Genomic DNA, 16604 nt, shown 5'->3' on the forward strand with positions numbered 1-16604 from the left:
TAGTGGATCACTGCCTTTATTTCATCTTTACTATGAACTTTGAATAGAAGTGCAGAACACAATCTAATATGTAGAAAAATAAAATTTTGGCAAAACAAAAACTGTTTAGGGAAATTAAATTGTATACTAGTATTTTCCATATGTACTTAGCAGTTAAATATGTTACAGATAACATTGTAAGATGTCAGTTCATGGTTATAAAAAAAATTTTAACTTCCTGAAATTTACACTGCATATTGAAATGATACAAATGGAAATTGAAATTTTTGTTAACAAGGAAGCCCAGTTTGCTAAAATAGCATTAATATCATTCACATCAGATTTTAATTTGTTATACATCTTCGAGTTCAGCAAATGCCCTTGATAATGAAAAATTAAAAAGTTATTAGGACAAAAATAATGTTTTGATCTATGTAAAAAGGGGGGGTGGGGACCAAAAGATTCTTTAGTATGCTTATATAATTCAGATCATAAAATTTTCATGAAATTAAGAGGAATGAAGATACATGAACACTAAAATAGAAAATAGTTTTCATTTGAGTGTTCAAATGCTTATACAACTCTTCAGTCCATCTGGTTTTATAAAACCAAAACTCTGAACACAAAAGCAGAAATGTTCACATTACCTTATTATATGTTCCTAAGTATCAAACTGCATCAATTTATTATGAATTAAATTTAAAGAAAAGAACAGCACAGATTTAAAAACAAAAGTACGTAAGTACCTGATTCTTTTTAACTCCACAAATACCTAGCATCCCAAAGTAACATGTAAACAAACAAACCTCTTTGCTGCTTAATGAATTCTTTCCAATCTCTAGAATAAACTAAATGGCATCGGATATAGTGTATGACTTACACGTACGTTATGGTTTCATTCATTACTTGGACTGTATTAGTGATGTAGCAAAGAGGGAAAATTTTCAACTATTGTATTTATTTAAAACGAACTGACAGGTTCAAATGCCTGTCTTCAGAAAAGCCAGCAGCATTTTTTAACATACTCAAAGTAAGATTTGGCCTAAGCCCTTAATACCTTCCTGAACAGCCATGCAACTAAACACCCTCAAGAGGTGTTACATAAGGGAGAAGATCATAAAGCAATTTGTACTTTTTCCTCTGGATACTAGAAACAAGGTAAAGCAAATCCAGATTTTTTTTTTGAATGAACGGCTGTCATGTTTAATATACTCGGAGCTCTATAAAACTAGAGCCACTATCATATATGCTTATATAGATATATACTTATTTTTAATAAAGTCTCTTGCTTGCTTCAAAATTTAAGGATGATCTTTTTCCTGGTCAGTCACTTCAAGGGAACAATAAATAAAGTAGAAAAGGATGAACTGTTTTGCATATTTCTGTGGAAGAACGGAAAACATTTATACTTTGAGAGGTTCAGAAAATTCACTGTACAGAATGAACAGCTTATATACACTATCTGTGCAATTTTTCTTGGCTGGGGTATTTAAATGCAAGAGCTCCTCCAAGACAAGAAGCCACATTCATTCTTGTCCAAATCCCTCTGTCTCTTCTATTGCAAAAAGAAGTTTTTCCTTTAGTTGTTCATAACTCTTATATGGTGGTAGATCCAAGCGATTAAAACTGAACAAAAACAGAAACAGATGTGTTTTCAATAAAACAAACTCTAAAAAGATTTCTAATACAATATTTCTTAAAGCACATTTGAAAAACTAAATGGATAGAGGAAGACAGAAAAATTTTGCCGGAAGTATTATAACAATTTACTATTATATTATTTAATACTAACATATACAGATTTCTTATGGCAAGCTACTGAAATGAAGACTTGCTCATAAAAATATTTTAACATTTCCCAGAGAAAACTGGAATTACAAGTTGTCACACGTCCCCCTAACTTTCTCTTGGGTTTTTAAGAGTCCATTTCTTTCATTCACTTACCAGTTATTAAGAATCTATTAGATATTTTTCTGGGAGCTAGTGATAAAGTGAGGGAAAACTACAGTCCCTGTCCTCATAGAACTTACATTCTAGGGTAGAGAGCGCCAACAAATACATATTTTTGTCTTTTCATTCCTGCCAGACTCAAAGAATTCCCTGTGCTGAGTTCAACTGGATGGGGGTTGGTGGGGTAGGGGTGGGGGGTCCAGTCCCCACTCTAAGTGTCTAGTAAAATAGCTCTAATGTAGTTAAAACTGTTCTGTATTTTCATTTTCTTATATGGAAAGTTCTAGATTATCCAGGTTCCTTCCTACCACCCGATCCCATCTGCCCTTGCCCCAACTCCTGTGTAAGAGTCAGGAAACCTGGTAAGAGCCTTTTGAAACAAGGCAGCCAATTAAAATGGTGTTCTTCTCCGACCATTTTATTTTCTTTGTATGAAAAGTTAAGTATATTAAATGGTAGCAATTAAGCAGACCGTGTACCTTCTCCCCTCCCCCCACTTCATGCTTCAAAGTACACTGATAGCAGAGGTCAAGAAAATATCTAACAATCTGTCAACTTTCTAGTTCTTACATCTTTCTTATAAAGCCTTGTCAAATTCTGTCATTCTTTCTACTGAATCTCTAGCCTTCTATCACTGCCAGAGATACTTTCCTCAAAAGACATGCCAGTTTAAAAAAACCTTTGCTGTGCTCGCTTTGGCAGCATATATACTAAAATTGGAACAATAGAGATTAGCATGGCCCCTGCCCCAGGAGGGCACGTGAAGTGTTCCATTAAAAAAAAAAACCTAAGCTTTGCTGCTTCTAATTCCTATGGATTGAAGGTGTGGGGTAAGGAAGCTTCCCATGTTGTTTGGTATAGCCCCCTATCAACTTATTTAACGTTCTCTAAGCCTACCACACACTTTTGTCTTATGACATGTTCTACTCTCTCATAATGTGGAAATCCTTTTCTCACTAAGAATCAGTCCAAATGCTACAACTTCCTTCCTACCATCCAAGAATTTTCCTTGAGCATCTTATATAGACTTAATTCTCCTTTCCATAAGTTACTTTTATTTCTCTTTTGGCATTTACTTTACTCTGTATTATGACTGACTGGTTTCTTCCATTAGGTTCTAAAACCCATGAGGGGCAGTCTTCCCTACTCTCCTAACCCATTTAGTAAATGTTGAGCTGAACTACATAAAAAAGTAGATTATTTGAAAACATCCAAAACAGGGTTCTGTTTTAAGACATTAGCCAAAGGATGGAGACGTACTAAAATCTATTCATCTCTGAGTACTTACTATGTGGATATCAGAATACTGTTTTAAGTTTTAGTTTAGCTTTTGTTTCAGTTCCAGCTTTGAGTCAAATTTGCTACTTTACTTTCTATCTATCTAAAGGGAAGATACTAATACCTTCCCAATGGACTACGGGAACAGTACCCTGTTGGCTTGCTGTACCACTGTAGATAGCCTGAGGAACCCCTACTCTCAAAGTCGCCACCTCAAAAAGCAAAACATTGGAGATGACAGCACAACTCCATCTGAGACTTAGCAAGACGACTTTCACCATAGACTGTAGCACTGCCTACCTTAGTCACTACTAAAAACTCGAGTGTCTCTGGATCATAACTGTATTCCACTGATCTGAATTAAATCCCTACCTCTTCCCTGGCCTCCACCTCAGATACTCCATTCTTCCAAACTTCTATTTTATGACTTGCAGTTTTCTACAGTCTGAATAACTCCTCTCTTGCCTTAGCTAAAAATCCAGCTAGTCTGAAACATACCATTTCCCCTGCGGCCAATCAACAAAACTTCTCTCCTCTGAGGCACAGTCTAGCTATGCAACCTTCTTTCTGAACTTTTTGCTATCCTCTGTTGACTTCTTGGTCATATTCCTTTCATTCACTAAAGCTTTGACACCTGGTTCATGTCCTCCTCTCATTCACTTGGACGATATGCAACAGCCATGCATGGCCTTCCAGTTCTCATCTTTAGTGACCTGTTCCTCTACTCCAGTTCCTGACTTTAAGATAACACCTTGAACCCTATCATCACCAGTAAAGGAAATTTTTCATTAAAAAACTATTCTCTTTCCAGCTTCCTTCAATTAAAATGGCAACCTATTACTTTCTCACCATCCTAGCCTGTCCTCAGATTCTTCCTATCTTTACTTTGTACTTAATCCACAGCCCAGCCTTATAACCACTACCTTGGCAAATACTTTTACATCCCTGCCTCTCCCTCTTTTGAACTTACTAATCAAAACTCAAACGCTGAATGAATTCAGCCTTCTAGTTTTTCATTCCTCAGACCTTAACAGCTGAAAATTACTGGAGGGGAGAATCCTACAACTAGACAGACGGTGTCACTTATAAAGATCCAAGTAGGCAATCCAATATTGTGCAGCATTCTTAGCCATATTTTGCTAGTAAATACTTGGCTACTCTGACAGCTTTCCTTCTCTTCAGAAGTTTTTACTTTCTTCATTCTTAGCCAGTGACCTCACCTTATACTTTGAGAAAACAGAAACCTATAGTGATAACTCTATAGTTTACATCAAACCTTTCTTCCTCTCCTATTACAACAAAGGAAGTGTTCCTGTTTTTATCAAAGGCCAATTTCTTAGCTTGTACTCAGCATCCCAGTTCTTTTCGTCTTTCTTGAAGAACTATCTCCTCTGGCTATGAACCTCTCCCCTGCCTCAACAGTCTCTCTCGTTTACTAATCTAATCTAGGCTGGTGTTCTCAAATTTTTTTGGTTATGATCCCTTTTCACACTTTTTGTGTGCATTTATTTTGTTGCACTGTATTAAGTATAGGAAAATCTGTTCCCACACAGATACGCAGTTAGAAAACAGATGTACTGTAGTCATTTTTTTCAGGTAACTGTGGCTATTATTCTTAAATACATATTATATTAAGTTCGACAAGGTAACACATAATAGGAGTTCTGAAATCAAGGAACTTTTTCTACCTTCTTATAAAACCCAATGGTTTATCTTGTACTCTGAATAGATCTTTTACCCATGCATGATTTTGTAACATGCATTGGTCATTTGGAAATAATGGTTCACCAGGTTACAAAGTATTTCCAAATGTTGACACAGTTAATTATGTAATAGAAAAAAAACTGCATTGGTTAAATACCACCAATCTCATCAGAAAGTTTTGGGAAGCTTTCAAGCTCATGGTGGTTGGTACATACAAGCTTTCCCAAATTTGAATTTTTACCCGAAACCTCAATTTTCATCGTTGCCAACAAATGCTGTCAGCTGTTTACCTTGAAGTGATAAGCTTATTTCGTTACTTTTCAAGAAAATGCCTGCCAAGTAAATAGTTTGTCTGTCAGTCATGCTTTCAAGTAAAAACAGTGTTCCATTAAAAAAGCAAGCTGGTTCAGCTTTCAACTCCACTGCTGGCTTTCCCCTCCAGACAACCACAATTCCTCTGGTGTGTGTGGAAGTGCTTTATGCAGGCTTCCCATTTTATCTTACAGAATATTAAAAAGATACATACTCAAGCATCAAGATTTAATAATTTTTTTACTGCTTCCTAAAGAACAATTTTGAAAGAAACTGGCTCCCCCCCGCTCTGCTCTGACCTGCAGGTGTGCGGTACTGAAGAATGGAGACAGCATTTTGGTGCCACTGCCCTGATTTTTGCTGAGGCACCAGCAGTTTTACCCACCGTTGCTTTTGCACCGTAAGTGCAAGTATCAAAACAATAAAAAGGCAAATTACTGCTTAGTATGAAAATAGTTCTGACCTCCTGAAAGAACCACGTACCTCCTAAGCTATCATGTTTTGCCTGGATAACTCTTAACAGTTCTGTTAACTAATCTCCCTGCCTTCAGTCTTGAATCTAATTCCTCCCTCCTCTGTTGCCAGAGTGATTTTTCCTGAATCTCATTAGTTTCTATTTAAGACTCTTCAAAAGCTTCTAATTGCCCTTAGAGTGAAATCTAAGTTCCTTATAATAGCCTACAAGGCTCTACATAATTTAACCCCTGCCTACATTTCCAAATTCTTTTTATCCCTGTCTCCCCTCATTGACTAACTGCCAGTCACAGCAGTCATCTTTCATTTCCTTGAAAAACAATTTCTTACTTTAAGGTCTTTGGAATGCACTTTTCCTGTTTCTTCCTGTACCATGCTATTTATCAAACTCAAACATTGTCTTTTCTGAGAAATCTCCCTGACCACACGATCTAGGAGGTTCCCTCTAGTTCTTTTTTACAACACCCTCTTTATTTCCTTTGAAGGACCTTCTTAGTATTCAAATAGTTGACTTGTTTGTCATTTGTGTTCCTTTCCCCCAATGGAGTGCAAACTACATAAAAGGCAGGGAGCACTTCAGTCTTATTTTATACATAGTGGTTATTCTAAATAATTGTTTAATCAATGGATACATTTCTTAGTATAGTAACCAAGTAGAAATCATTCCAAAGTTAGGGTGCCATATTAGTCTGTTCTAAAAACTGAAATTCTAGCTACTTTGATAAGTAAGAACTTATACTGGATCTTACATATAAAAAAAAAAATTCTCTGGCCTTCACCTTCCTATTTAGGATTCTTGAACTTACCACGTGTGGCTTCTTGGTAACCAGGTGTCTTTGCCAACTTTTTCAATGCAAAATTTTTGAGGCCCATTACTTCCTAAACCAGGAAGATAAGACAAAATTTATCTGGTTCTTCAAACTTTTTGGTTTTGACAACTAGTTATATAACAGAACATGTCACATAGTCCTATGACTAATACAGAATACAATGTAAATCACTTCTGCCTAGAGAAGCTTCTTATTGCTGCAGAAATCCAGCAATAAGAATTAAATCAGTGGAAAGAGAAGTAGCTCTAAAGAATTTTGCTCCCTTTACAATCACCCGAAGGAGCAAAGCAATGGCCAACCAGACAATGTAAGCGGCTTCCATTTTTGTCTTACAAATGTACTTGATATTAACCATTAATTAGTCTTTCTTCTGGTAGATACCGTATAGAGAGCACAGAAGAATAATCCTTAGATTCAAGTCTATTGTGTGTCTAAAGGCCATTATTATCACAAAATTATCTACAGAGAAACTGCAGTAAAACTGCATTTACCCATGAGCTCAGCAAATCCTCCTAGAGGTAAACGGCAGGTTCCGGTGACAAACTGTAATAGTCGCATCCTTACTTCATTGTCTGTCTCCTTCACAAACTGTGTAACAAAATCAAATTTAATATCAATACTAAATTATCTCTAGTACTTAAAACAGTGGACACTTAAATTATTCTTAAATTTCTTCAAGAATTTATTCAGGTTAGGCATATGTTAAGTACACTATGAATCTTCAGTTAATCCTCACAAGTATACCACTGGTCGGCCACTACTATTATTACATCCATCTTATGCAGAGGAACATGGGAGGCTTCAAAAGGTCATACCACTAAAAGGTAACAGATCTTGATCAGCTACAATATTACAGCTATCACTGATTTAGGGCTCCTGCCAAGGCCTGTGCCATATGCTTTGTGTGTGTTTAGCACTTACAATAATACCTACAGATAGATACTATCATTAGCATCCCTACTGTATATATAAGCAAACAGAGGCCTAGAGATTGTCTTTCTCAAACTGCTAATAAGTGGCAGAACATCTGAACTCAGGTCCCATCGAGCTCTAACCCAGTTATCCTGACCTCAGTCAACTACCCTTCTCTCCTGTAAGCTACCAAAAACAAATGAACACTTCCCAATCGCCCATTCTCAATAGTTTGCGGCATTTTCTCCCACTAAATACTATTTTCTCAACTCTTTGGATTCTTTGTACTTGAAAACTTAAACTATGCATTTTGTTAAAATACTTGGTACATTTACTATCTTTTCAAAGAGGGACATAAATGTGTAATGTGGTGGAATATAGATTTGAATTGGTGGTATAGAAGGCAAGTGAACTTACAGGGCAGTCTGAGTAGAAGCGTATCTTAAAAAAAATTTATAAAAAGTAAAAATATAATTTAAGGATAAGACAAAAAGTGCTAATGATGATCAAAAACATTTCTGTATAGAACTGTGCTGAGGTACACATTTCATCAAGACACAAGGAACAGAGATTAGCACATCTGGCATAAACCAACCCATTTCCTAATCACTTGGATTTACATGACTCTAATCTCAAGCTCCTCAGGTACACACATACAGATGTCCAAAGGGAAAGTCAGGGAACATGAAGGAGTGAAGAAGCTAGTAAAGAGCCGAGAAAGGAAGATTGCAGACACCTGCATACATTCTGTATGTGATGCAATTCAGATATTTTAGGCCTGAAAATGGATTTATTCCTACTTTTAAATTTTTTATTCATTATTATTTTTTTTTTTTGTAAGCTCTATGTCCAATGTGGGGCTTGAACTCATGACCCTGAGATCAAGAGTCACATGCTCTACCGACTGAGCCAGCCAGTCACGCCTTGTTTTTTATAATAGGTAATAGATACACACAGCACACAGTACAGAATTCAAAGGTAGTAAAAGGTACAGTATCAAGAGTTTTCACACCTCATGGCCAGTTTTTTCTCAACCTTTTCAAAGATGGCGTATTCACAGACACTTGACCCTTGAACAACGCAGGGGTTAGAGGAGCTGACCCCGCATGCAGTTGGAATCTCAGGGAAATCCACATACAACTTTTGACTCCCCAAAATTTAACTAATGGCCTATTGATGATCAGAAGCCTTACTGATAACATAAACAACACATATTTTGTATATATAGTATATACTATATTCTTACAATAAAATAAGGTAGAGAAAAGTTACTAAGAAAATCATAAGGAAAATGCATTTACAGTACAGTGCTGTAAAAAAATCGACATGTAGGGCACCTGGGTGGCTCAGTCGTTACGCGTCTGCCTTTGGCTCAGGTCATGATCCCGGGGTCCTGGGATCGAGCCCACATCAGACTCCCTGCTCAGTGGGAAGCCTGCTTCTCCCTCTCCCACTCCCCCAGCTTGTATTCCCTCTCTTGCTGTGTCTCTCTCTGTCAAATAAATAAAATCTTAAAAAAAAAAAAAAATCAACATATAAGTAGACTGGCACAGTTCAAACCCTTGTTGGTCAAGGGTCAGCTGTACCAGCAGACACTTAGAATATACAGAATATAAATTTTCCTTTTAACCAAACAGCACATTATACACGCCTTCCTTTTCCCTTTAAAATTATACTGAAACATCTCATTCTCCAATATTTTCTGTTAATTTGCATTAAAAAAGAATGATTACAAGGGACAGAATTACAGAACAGGTATACTGTAATTTATTTACTCAGTCTCCTCCCAATGGACATTTAGGAATTTGGAGTCTCTGTTTAGTATACCAGTAATGGTGCAAAAATTATCTAGTATGTGCCATTTTGCATATGTTGAAGTACATCTATAAGATAAATTTGCAGAAATGTCTACATTTCTTTAAAGTATTAATAAATAAATGACACATATCCTTATGAAAAGATTCCACTTCTGGAAAGTCTTTCTTTAGTAATAAACAGGCTTAGTTTTCACTTGAAAATGAAAGTACAGCATACGTAAACCAGAAGTTCAGTCACTGAATTGCTCAAATGAGTCTCAATTACTGGATTTTTGTGAAGAATATCCTTGGCCTAGAGATTTTAAATTCTCAAACACACAAAATGCAAACTCCAGTAAAATGTGCTTCAAGATTAGCATGCAGGACTTGGATGAGACCACTCTATTATATAGTTTAAGCTAAAATACCAACACCAGAAAGGGAGTAAGGGAGAGAAAAAAGAAAAGGAAGTCATTCTTGGGCATTATCCTCTAGATTATTCTAATTCCCTAGCATATTATTGCCTTCAGAGGAATTAAGTATCTGCATTGACTTTCTCACTAAAAAAACATACTACTAGGACACCTGGGTGGCTCAGAAGGTTAAGAGTCCTTGATCTCAGCCCAGGTCTTGATCTCAGGGTCGTGAGTTTAAGCCCCACACTGGGCTCCATGCTGGGCATGGAGCTTGCTTAAACAAACAAACCAAAGAAAACCTACTTCCTCATTTAACTTCTAGAATTAAATAGAATTTATAGAATACTTTGATACTACTAGAAACAATATGCTATACTACAAGTATTACCATTAAACTACTACTTAAAGAAGATTCTGTCATTCATTCTCCCATTTGGGAAAACAATCAAAATAAGCAATGGAAACTCCCTTAATAAATGTTCACATATTCAACCTCTGATTTATAATTCAAAGACTAAAAACCATGTCCAAAGGCAGTTTCAGTTTTAAAAATGAACTGTTTTTTAAACCACTGTCTCATGAGAAAACATTCTTTGAACCTTTGTTTCAAAATAAAAGCAAATACCTGCCAAAACCAAATGATTTGCTTGCTGTTTCTTGTATAATGTCGATACACAGTATTTCTCTGCCAATCTGCCAAGTCAACCTCCTGCATGCCACACAACATAACCTGGGAAATGAGCACAGTAGCAGGTCACAGTACAGACTTAGTGAAGAGAATAACTATATGACTCAGATTTGCCAATGAATACCTATGCACCTGCCTAATTATGTGAACAGCTAGGTACGTGACAACTAATGATCACAGTAAGCAGATCCAACAAAATTTGTAGCAATTTAGAATAAGCATTCTTTGGTACTTTATCTTTTATATTTACTGAACTCAAACTGACAGCACTTGGAGTTACTATTCTTCAAGAAAAACATTAGCTATGCTAAAAGAATCTCTTACTAAAAATATATCCCAAATTAGGTGTCCAAATTATAGTTAGGTTTCAAACATAAATTTCTGGTTCTTTTTTCTTTTTAATCTAATGCCATTTTCTCTATTTAAAGTTAAAAATATACTAATTCCTGTTACTAATTTTTCCAGGCTTTGGGAATAAAATATTCTATGTGAAATTTTCAAATAAGCCCAGGGTATTACATATGGGATGAAAGCTATTTTTGGCATAATGAGATAGTCTGATACTTATTTCCTTTCTCATTAATTAACGTTGAGCTGCAATTTATATGTAATAACATGCAGGTGTTTTAAGTACAGAGTTAGATCAGTTTTGACAGATAATATACACCTATGTAACCACCACCACAATCAAGATGTAAGATGTAGAATATTCCCATTAGGTCCCTTTTTTGCAGTCAAAAACACCATCTTCGTCTTTGGCTCCACATGATTAATGATATCATCACAGATTAAATTTTTGAGAATGTCATTCATATATATGGTACACGATCAACAATCTTTTCTGTTGTCTCCACCCTCTGCCTTCCCCCTTAAAACACAATGTTTATGAGATTCACCCACATTGTTGTGGGTGCCATGTTTCTTTCATATTGCTGAGTGGTATTTCATTATATGACTATACAGTAATGTACCTATCCATCTACTTCTTAATGGTCATTTAGGGGTTACTTCAAATTTCTGGTTTGGAATAAAGTTGTGATGAACATTTATGAAAAAAATCTTTGTATGAATATATGTATTTTATTTCACTTGAATAAATACCTAATAGTGGAACTGCTAGGGAATAAGAGGCTGATATATATGTTTAACATAAGAAACTTCCAACATTATCCCAAAGTGGTATTTCATTTAGTTTTCATTCGCATTTCCCCAATAACGAATGAATATGTTTCCTGTGTTTACTTGCCATCATAGCTTTATGAGTCTTTGCCCATTCTAGAAAATTTTTCTTTTTACTGAGTTGTAAGAGTTTATATATAATATATATTATATATAATAATATCTATAATATAATGTGTGGCTAATTGTTATGTGTTCTCCCCAAGAGAACTGTTTCCTTTTTCAGCTTTCATATTTACGTTTGTTTTAAATTAATCTTTCTTCATGGGCTAAAGTAGGGGTCAAGGTTAATTTTCTAACATATGGACATCTAGTTGATCCAGCATCATTTGTTTAAAAGACTTTCTCTTTCCCCATTGAAAAATATTAGCACTTCTGTTGAAAATCATAGACCCACATATGATAATATATATGTGGGTCTATTTCTGGACTCTTAGTGTTCCACTGATCTATTTGTGTATCCTTTCAAAAATACCACAGTATCTCAGTAACTATGGCTTAATAATAATTTTTGAAATCAGGTAGTGAACATCCTCCAAGTTTGTCCTTTTTCAAAATTAATTGTTGGGGGAGGGGGCGCCTGGGTGGCTCAGTCGTTAAGCGTCTGCCTTTGGCTCAGGTCATGATTCCAGGGTCCTGGGATCGAGCCCGACATCAGCAGGGAGTCTGCTTCTCCCTCCACTACTCCCCCTGCTTGTGTTCTCTCGCTGTCTCTTTGTCAAATAAATTAAAAAAATAAATAAAACAAAATTAACTGTGGGATGCCTGAGTGGCTCAATTGGTTAAGCGTCTGCCTTAGGCTTGGGTCATGATCCCAGGGTTCTGGGACTGAGTCCCGCATCCTGGACTGGGCTCCTTGTTCAAAGCATGTGGGTGGGGGGGGGGGGGAAGCCTGCTTCTCTCTCTGCCTGCTACACCCACTTCTTGTGCTCTCTGACAAATAAAAATTAAAAAAAAAAAAAATTGTTTTAGCTTATCTAGCACCTTTGCATTTCCTTGTAATTTTAGAATCAGCCCGTCAATTTCTACAAAAAATTCTTCCAGGATGCTGACTGGAATTGCATTGAATATACAGATCAATTTGGAGAGAAATGACATTTTATAATATTGAGTCTTCTAATACATAACATGATGTATTTCTTCATGTATTAAAGTTGTCTTTAATTTTTCTGAGCCATGTTTTATGTTTTTAGGTATAGAGCTCTTGCATGCTCTTTAAATTTATTTTTTGGATGCTTTAGTACATAAAACTTTAAGATTTCAATTTCCAAGTGTTGCTGGTACACAAGATACACACTTGATTTTTAAATTATTGGCCTTCGATCTGTACTCTTGGCTAAATTCAGTGTTATTTCTAGTAGATTTTTTTGGTAGGTTCCTTAGGATTTTCTAGGTTGACGATCATGTTATCATCCATGAATAAAGGCCATTTTTTTACTCCTTTCCAGTCTTTATGATTTTTATTTCTGCTTTTGCCTCACTGCACTGGCTGGGCTGTCTGGTATAATGGGGAATATAAAGGATGACAGTAGACACCTTTGCCCTCTTCCCAACCTCAATATGAAATATTCATGGTATCACCAATTAGAATGATGTCAGGGTGCATCTTTTTTTGTTGATGCCCTTTAACAAACTGAGAAAGTTGCCTTCTATTCCTAGTGTGATGAGAGTTTTTACAAAGAAATTGTTACATCTTAGTTTAAAGAGATTTTAACTTATAGAGGGCCATGACTATGAATAACCATTATTTCGAATAATGGTATACATGCCCATTATTGTGGTATTATTCATGGTTAAGACAGATGATGAATGTAAGTAAAAGAACAACAGACTAGGAATAACAACATAAGGCAAAACAACAACAAAAAAGACCTATATTTTCTCACAGCTCTGTACAATGAGCTAAAGGCAAATCAGTAACCAATAAGGACTTTAGTCTTCTTATGTGTGAAAGGAAATTATTATATGGCCCAACTATTTTACAGGGCTATGTGTGAGACAACTGTAAACTCTACCAAAGGCGATATAAAGGTATGCGCCTATTCATATCCTTTTACAGTCTTAGTTTCATCTGTGCTCTAATGCGGGACTCTGGCCATAACATCCCTCTTTCACTACGTGGGCCTCTAAAATAGGAGCATTGTTTTGTTTTTTTTAAAGATCTTATTTATTTGACAGAGAGAGACACAGTGAAAGAGGGAATACAAGCAGGGGGAGTGGGAGAGGGAGAAGCAGGCTTCCCGTGGAGCTGGGAACCTGATGTGGGGCTCGATCCCAGGACCCTGGGATCATGGCCTGAGCCAAAGGCAGACGCTTAACGACTGATCCACCCAGACGCCCCTAAAATAGGAGCTTTTAATGGGGGGTATGGAATATTTTAGGTGTATGCATTTTGAAAACACAAAATTATTTTCTTCAGATTCTTAATGAAGTCTGTGATTAAAAAAAAGATTACTACTACTCTAAAAAATATCTTCCATTCTATTCTTCTGATGTGTTTCTGCTAATCTGTACAGTCAAGCTGTTAAAAGAAAGAGACATTAACCAGATTTATAGAGTCTACATTATCAGTCTGAGTTCTGATTTTCATATACTTGTCAGTTTCCAGAAGGCTAATTTCTATATAGGAATTATTGTATACAATTTCTAATGCTAATTTTTCATATGCACATTTGATTATATGAACAAACCAAGTTTCTTAACAGAGAACTGAAGATGGCTAATGTTAAGATACTGCATCCAAAGGAAGCAGAGAATACCTAGGAATATCCTAACAGCCCAACCTATGTTCTAAGCCATATGGGGAAAGAAGACTTCAAGAATTCACCATAACTAATCATTAGAGAAATACGAATCAAAACCACAATGGGATATTACACCCATTAGGGTTGGCTACTGTAACAAAACAAAGCAGAAAATAACAAGTGTGGGCAAAGATGTGGAGAAGTTGGAATCCTTGCACACTTTTGGTGGGAATGCAATATATGGTATAGCCACTGCAGAAAATAGTGGTAGTTCCTCAAATAATTAAATACAGAATTACTTTATGATCCAGCAATACCAGTCCTGGGTATATATCCAAAACAACTGAGAACAGTGTCTCTGAGAGGTATCTAAGACACATCTATATATCCATCTTCATAGCAGTATTATTCACAATAACCAAAAGGTAGGAGCAAACCAAATATCCAGTGACTGATGAATGGATAAACAAAACGTGGTATATACGTACAATGGAATATTATTCAGCCCTAAAAAGGAAAGAAATTCTTACACATGCTACAATATGGATAAACTATAAGGACATTATGTTAAGTGAAATGAGCCAGTCACAGTAAGACAAATACTGCACAAGGTCACTTACAGGAGATATCAACAGTAGTCAAACTCATAGTAAGTAGAATGGTGGGGCCAGGGAAGGGGAAATGGGGAGTTGTTTAACAGATACAGAGTTTCAGTTTTGCAAAATGAAAATTAATCCTTGAGACTGGCTGCACAATAATGTAAGTATACTGAGCATTACTGAGCTGTACACTTAGAAATGTTCAAAATGGTAAATTTTGTTATGTGTATTTTACTCTCTCCCATCCCCCAGAAAAGAATTTTTGATATACTTCTAACAAGTCTAAATACAGTTGAGACCACTAAGAATGGATCTTTGGGGCAACTCACCAGTAAACAAGGATTTCATTAAGTTCCCCAAGTTATTAGTAAGGTTACACTCACTCTTCAGGACCCCTAACAGTGGGCACTGAATGATTTTGTGCCCATGACATCATCATGGTTCAGAGAACTTAAGACCATCACCCCATGCTAGGATTTCAATACCCCCTGAACACCGGCACGAATAAGAGAATTTACATTGTGCTACATCATTTAAAAATGTGTGGACATCCTCCTGTAGAAGCCCAAAAACAGTTCATCCACCTAGTAACATTTCCTAAATAGCATAATAAAAGAGCCTCACCTCCAATTCTTTCTCATCAAAGTACTGTAGCCATTGAAGAGGGACAACTTCATTGAAACCATCAAGGAAAGCTTTGGTCTGTTCCTGCACTCCTCGAGAAAAACGCCACTCTGTCATTAAACTGAAAATAAAGATGGTATTTAAAAATATTTTGTTATGTGAGGTGAAAGCTTAGAAACACCAAGTACTTCTGAAATTCCTTCTCTTTTTCTAAATATGCTATATATATGTAACATAAATGCTGATGTTGTGTATGTAAGTAGTTTAAGAGTTAACACATGCTTCCCCATGAAGAAATCAGTTCCAGCACATCAGTAGCTAAAAAGGATGCTTTTCAAAATAGGAAGTTTTTTATTTGTCAGTAAAACAGCCACATTCGAGCACTTATTTCCTGTGCATGTGTAAACAAATAATTCCAAATATTGTGTGCTGACACAGTAAGGGAAAGGCTACAGTCATTCAACAGGTTCTCCTTCCAGCAAAGCATTTGCCAAGGAAGACTTGAGAAGGCTTAAAGCTGGAGAACTGGTTCTTTACATGCTAATTTATTAGAACATGAAGATTTCCTAACAGAACAGAGAAAGTAATACAAGATGAAAATAAAACATTCTGAGGAGATATATAAAGCAGATGTAGAGGAGGGAAGTGTAATAAAAAAGAAGTAAGAAAGAGAATCTGTATGGTGACCCAGAATTTCCACAAGGGGCCTCACTGATAGTAGATGGGTCTGGACGTCCCTGTGAGGAACAGCACAGACTACTGATGAGGAGAAGCCACCGATACTAGCAGATAAAAGGAAAGGCAATTTATCCACATTGCTCCCCTTCCCTGGGACCCAGAGAAAGCTGGTCATCTTCTCTGCTGAGGGCAAACCTTTCATCCTTGCTGCCTCCACAACTGTTCTTCATCAATTACTCGCCCATGCCCTCAACTCTACCTTCTGACCCTCTTCCCATTTGCCCCCATGGGTGCTCAGACTATTGCTTTCCAAAACCCTTCCTTCAACCCAGTGTTTCTTTTTAATTATTCTCTCTCCTCTCTTTACCACCACTCTTACTAAAAGAGTACTCTGTATTTCACTGTCTCCACTTCTCACCTCCTGTTCACCCAAATTTTTTT

At 36.4% G+C, this 16604-nt stretch overlaps 1 protein-coding gene and 1 non-coding gene across 7 annotated transcripts in view; one reads left to right on the top strand and one right to left on the bottom strand.

Annotated features, from left to right (window-relative positions):
• WWP1 (WW domain containing E3 ubiquitin protein ligase 1) overlaps positions 1 to 16604 on the bottom strand; it is a 114801-nt gene continuing 98197 nt past the window's right edge. For 4 of the 6 annotated variants that reach the window (XM_078072249.1, XM_078072251.1, XM_078072248.1 and 1 more), the window contains 5 exons: positions 15486 to 15606; positions 10277 to 10381; positions 7019 to 7115; positions 6504 to 6576; positions 1 to 1605 (listed from right to left, as the gene is read on the bottom strand). In XM_078072249.1, coding sequence (XP_077928375.1) covers positions 1506 to 1605; positions 6504 to 6576; positions 7019 to 7115; positions 10277 to 10381; positions 15486 to 15606 — 496 coding nt within the window. In that variant the 3' untranslated portion in view covers positions 1 to 1505. The remainder of the gene's footprint in view (positions 1606 to 6503; positions 6577 to 7018; positions 7116 to 10276; positions 10382 to 15485; positions 15607 to 16604) is intronic. The other 2 variants (XM_078072252.1, XM_078072253.1) reach the window with 2 other exon arrangements.
• Positions 2616 to 2718, top strand: LOC118523209 (U6 spliceosomal RNA). Its single transcript, XR_004910990.1, has one exon. It is a non-coding gene; the product is annotated as a U6 spliceosomal RNA (small nuclear RNA).

The sequence above is a fragment of the Halichoerus grypus genome, chromosome 5 (assembly GCF_964656455.1).
Source record: "Halichoerus grypus chromosome 5, mHalGry1.hap1.1, whole genome shotgun sequence".
Lineage (NCBI taxonomy): Eukaryota > Metazoa > Chordata > Mammalia > Carnivora > Phocidae > Halichoerus > Halichoerus grypus.